Source organism: Sinocyclocheilus anshuiensis, unplaced genomic scaffold, assembly GCF_001515605.1.
Source record: "Sinocyclocheilus anshuiensis isolate Anshui unplaced genomic scaffold, SAMN03320099.WGS_v1.1 scaffold274, whole genome shotgun sequence".
Classification (NCBI taxonomy): domain Eukaryota; kingdom Metazoa; phylum Chordata; class Actinopteri; order Cypriniformes; family Cyprinidae; genus Sinocyclocheilus; species Sinocyclocheilus anshuiensis.
Window position 1 is genome coordinate 2,818,057 of NW_015547698.1, and position 1,118 is coordinate 2,819,174.

The window sequence follows — 1,118 nt, forward strand, 5'->3', positions numbered from 1 at the left end:
TATATATATATATAAACCCACAATGACTATAAATTCCATATTTACCTGAAGCGTAAGACAATCACTCTGATGAAGGAAGGATATTTTGCTCTGTAGATTGGTTCAAGCTGTAACATACAATAACAGGCAGTCACAACCACAATCAGAATGAAACTTTTCATTTGTTAAATTACATTGATAACTGTTGAGGACTTTTTTACTTTAAGAGGGGAAAAACAAAATGTGTCAATTCTTTATGGTGAACTAAACAATTAAAATAATAACAAACCCCTATACAGTATGTTTGGCTTTGGTCTAAAACATCTGTTGTGTCTTAAATACAGGCAAGATATTTTCTGTGTGTCACCTGTGAATCTTGTAAGTTTATTTTAACTCACCTGAAATCTGACAAGCTCAGCTCTTGACTTGAAAGCCTGAGAGTTTACATCACTGAGTTCAACTATAAATATGTCAAAAGAGCGAAACACCAGAGCTGTTAGATACACGGGTACAAATTTTGTAGTTGTAGTCATAGGCACTTTAGTTGTAGATGTCAAGCGTCTTGTTGTTGTCGGCGGTGTTGTTGTTGTTGTTGTTGTTGTTGTCATCGCTGTCGTCGCCGTTGTTGTTATTGTTGTTGATGCTGTAGTTGAAGTAGTCATGTTTATAACTGTAAGAAAGAAGATGGAAAAAATTAGATAAACAAAATATGATGTCTTACAGCCTTTTTTCTGTTTCATTACAGTTTAAATGTACTGTGTATTTTGTGTGTCATTCTTAAATACATAAGACTAGTACTATATTATACATTCTGCAAGGGTTATCAATAATACAAGATCTATTGAGCAAAAGTGCTTGGCATAGTTTTTCTTTTTTATGATTTGTACTTTATTAATTTTCTTATTTGCAAATAAGAAATAATAAAAAACAATCATGTACCTGACATATAAACAAACCACTAAAACAACAACAACAAAAAACATTCATAAAGCAAAACAGATATAAATGAGTAAATAGATTAAAAAAACACACACAGAAAAGGGGGGTGTTGCCAGTACCAAGAGTTCCTACTAGAAGCTGTATCATATTTACCATAGAAAGTATTTTCATCTCGCCACATGCTTGGTACTACTGTGGAT

At 32.5% G+C, this 1,118-nt stretch overlaps 1 protein-coding gene across 1 annotated transcript in view; it reads right to left on the reverse strand.

The window, feature by feature from the left end:
- The window catches only part of LOC107703735 (mucin-5AC-like), a 5,133-nt gene that overhangs the window by 991 nt on the left and 3,024 nt on the right, over positions 1 to 1,118 (reverse strand). Inside the window, exons 5-6 of the mRNA XM_016506461.1 lie at positions 378 to 649; positions 46 to 107 (exon numbers count right to left, since the gene is read on the reverse strand). Of these exons, the coding sequence (XP_016361947.1) occupies positions 46 to 107; positions 378 to 649 (334 nt within the window). The remainder of the gene's footprint in view (positions 1 to 45; positions 108 to 377; positions 650 to 1,118) is intronic.